This window comes from Triticum dicoccoides, chromosome 7B (genome assembly GCF_002162155.2).
Source record: "Triticum dicoccoides isolate Atlit2015 ecotype Zavitan chromosome 7B, WEW_v2.0, whole genome shotgun sequence".
In the NCBI taxonomy this organism is placed as follows: domain Eukaryota; kingdom Viridiplantae; phylum Streptophyta; class Magnoliopsida; order Poales; family Poaceae; genus Triticum; species Triticum dicoccoides.
In genome coordinates, this window is record NC_041393.1 from 735,394,755 (window position 1) to 735,398,198 (window position 3,444).

General features: G+C 45.3%; 1 protein-coding gene across 1 annotated transcript; it reads left to right on the plus strand.

Moving 5' to 3' along the window:
- Positions 1-1,946: 1,946 nt before the first annotated feature.
- Positions 1,947-2,777, plus strand: LOC119339594 (disease resistance protein PIK6-NP-like). Its single transcript, XM_037611589.1, has one exon. The coding sequence runs from the start codon at positions 1,947-1,949 to the stop codon at positions 2,775-2,777; it is 831 nt and encodes a 276-aa protein (XP_037467486.1).
- The last annotated feature ends 667 nt before the right edge of the window (positions 2,778-3,444 follow it).

The following is a 3,444-nucleotide window of genomic DNA, read 5'->3' on the forward strand; positions in this document are numbered from 1 at the left end:
TTGAGAAGAAACTGAATTGCTGGAAAGGAAAACTCATGTATTATGGAAGCCGGTTGATTCTTATTAACTCGGTGCTCACAAGTTTACCTATGTTCCTCTTATCCTTCTTTGAGGTCCCAGTTGGGGTTAGGAAAAGGCTGGACTTCTATCGATCCCGATTCTTTTGGCAGAGTGATGAGCTTAAGAGGAAATATAGACTGGCCAAATGGGATATTATCTGTCGACCAAAGGACCAGGGGGGGCCTTGATATTGAAAATCTTGAAGTCAAGAACAGATGCCTGCTTAGTAAGTGGCTATTTAAGTTGTCTTATGAGACGGAGGCCACCTGGGCGCAGATTTTACGTAGTAAATATCTGCAGTCCAAGACCCTATCCCAGGTCACTCTGAGACCAACAGATTCGCCATTCTGGAAGGGGCTCATGAGAATCAAAGCTACCTTCTTTAACAGAACAAGGTGTATTGTCGGTAATGGCAACAACACGCGATTCTGGGAGGATACGTGGCTTGGCGACACGCCTTTGGCGACCCAGTATCCGTCCCTATATCGTATTGTTCAGCGTTCTGAGGCTCTTGTTGCCACGGTTATGCAGTCCATTCCACTCAACATTCAGTTCAGGAGGGTGCTTGTGGGTGATCGATGGGAAGCATGGCTTCACCTAGTCCGTAGACTGATGGAGGTTCAGTTAACTCCTCAGCCCGATCAGTTATGTTGGAAGCTTACTAGATCTGGGGAGTTCACAGTTAGATCGATGTATATCAATATCATTAACTCTAGTGTGATTCCTAATTCCAAAGATGTTTGGAAAGTTAAGGTCCCTTTGAAGATTAAAATGTTTATGTGGTTTGTGCATAAACAAGTAATTTTAACAAAGAACAATTTAGTTAAGCGCAACTGGACAGGTTCTACTAGGTGTAGTTTCTGTGATCGGGACGAGACTATCAAGCATCTCTTTTTTGACTGTCCGTTGGCACGAGGGTTGTGGCGCTCTGTGCAAATTGCCTTTAATATTACTCCTCCGACTTCGGTCAACATGTTATTCGGGGCGTGGCTTGCTGGGATAGAGTCCGAAACAGCTAGACACATTCGTGTAGGAGTATGTGCGTTGTTATGGGCAATTTGGAATTGCAGAAATGATTTGGCTTTTAACAGAACAGCAACTATTCATTTTTTGCAGGTTTTATTCCGGGCTACTGCACTGATCCGTATGTGGTCCTTACTCACTCCGACGGAGGCCAGGGAGCGTTTGGTTACTGGATCTGTCCGGTGGGAGATGGTAGCGCGGGATATCTTCAACCGGTTTGGATGGCGGTCATGTAATAGGATAGGCAATTAGTTTACCTATCTTTTATTTTGCCTGCCGGTTGTGGCTTATTGGGCTTTTTGTTTTGGCGCTGAGGCTCTGTGTGAGCTAGCCGTTGCTTTTGTTCGCAGACTTTAAGACCTTGTTGAACCTTATTTACTCTCTAATAAATGTGGTCGTATGCATCGTTCTTATGCAGAGGCCGGGGAGTCCCTTTTCGAAAAAAAAATATCTACAAAGGCTACAAGTTTTTTCTAAAATTACAAATGTTTGCCAGAGGGGCTAATATATAAGATTATAAAAAGATAAGTACAGCGACATAGATGCGTGGGGCACCGTATAGTTAACTGACAAAAGAGATAGGAGATCGATCAACATGGGCGGGTCGAATATTTCGAGCCTGTCGATGGACAGTATTCTAAGTTCATTTCGTGTCTTTCCATACAAAGACTATGCTGTATTCGATAGTCGATCACGTGGGCGTTTCGCCGTTGCTGTTGGCTGTGAACATTGCAATATACTCCTAGTACGTACGAGGCTACCTCTTTTAATGTCTGCGTTGTATATATGTCCCCTTCATAGCTAGAAGAGCATCTCAAACTAGATCTGCATATCCAGCCATCAAGAGAGAATACGGAGAGAGAATGGAAGGCGCGGCGGAGCTTGTTTCCACCGTCGGGCTGGTGGTGGGTGAGGAGTACCGGCAGCTCCGCGGCGTCGGCCGCGAGGTGGCTGAGCTCAGAGACGAGCTGGCCACCATGAACGCCATCCTCCGCATGCACTCCGAAGCTGACGAGGGCGGCGTGGACCACTTCGTCCGGGAGTGGATGAAGCAGGTGCGCGAGCTCGCGTACGATTCGGAGGACTGCATCCACCTCTACATTTTCCGGATCAGGTGCCGGTGTAGCGACGGCCTTGTCGCTTGGTCCAAACGCGTGCTTGCCACGCTTTTTCCTCGACATCGCCTAGCAGGCGACATCAAGGACCTTCGCGCCCGTGCGGCAGCCATCAGTGAGCGCCATGCGCGGTATGGCGTCAGCAGAGAGGCACTGCGCCGCTCTCCTTTAGCTTTAGCCCCCGTTCCGCGGGCAGGGTCCTCATCCCCGTATGCGCTTGGCCCTGCCCACGACCCAGGCCAGCTCGTCGGCATCACCGGGCAGGCTAACATCCTTGGAGAGAGGGTGAAGGCGGTGGATGACCCAGATAGTGACATGAAGCTTAAGGTGATCTCCATCGTGGGGTTTGGAGGGCTTGGAAAGACTACGCTGGCGATGGAGGTGTGCCGGCAGCTGGAGCCCGAATTTCAACGCCAAGCACAAGTTTCTGTATCCCAGATCTTCGATGCCGAGAAGGACATGCTGGGACTTCTGGAGCGCATCACTCGGCAGATCTTGAAGCCGAAAGTACATAACAAGGAAGGCATCAAGGTTGAAGAAAGTATGACTTTGGAAAAGGCGCTCCAGGACAAGAGGTAATACTTGCTTAGTTAACACTCCCTCCTTTTTATTTACTCTGCATATTAGCTTTGACTAAAATCAAACTTTATAAAGTTTGACCAAGTTCCAGGAAACAATATGAACATTTACAGAAATAAATTTCTATGATATGAAAATATATGCAACGATGAATCCAATTCTATTGATTGGGTGGTATATATGTTAATATGTTTTTCTACAAACTTGTTGAAAGTAATATATTTGACTTTAGAGAAACATAATATGCAGAGTAAATAAAAATGGAGGGAGTACTTAATTACTAGTCAGTTTTTTTAGCTTCACACACTTCATTTCAAGGGAATCCAGAGTAGCTTGTTTTAGTATAAGTTATTTCCCAGAGTTTCTCCTGTTTGTGATACCACCTTTTTTTCTAAGTTCCTTGTAAACTTTGGCCAAATTTATAGTAAAAAAGTCTAGAATACAAAATCAATACCATTAAATTCATCATGGACCATATTTTCATTTGGTATTGTACATATAAATTATTTTCTCTATAAACCTGGTCAAAGTTTGTGTACATGACTTATACGAAAACCTTGGTCATTTCGTAATTGTTGGTCATGGTAGCATGTCCCGAGCTGTTTGGGTGCTTTTTTTACTAGAATGTTAAACATCTGACGGCAAATCAAATATTTTTTATGCCAAA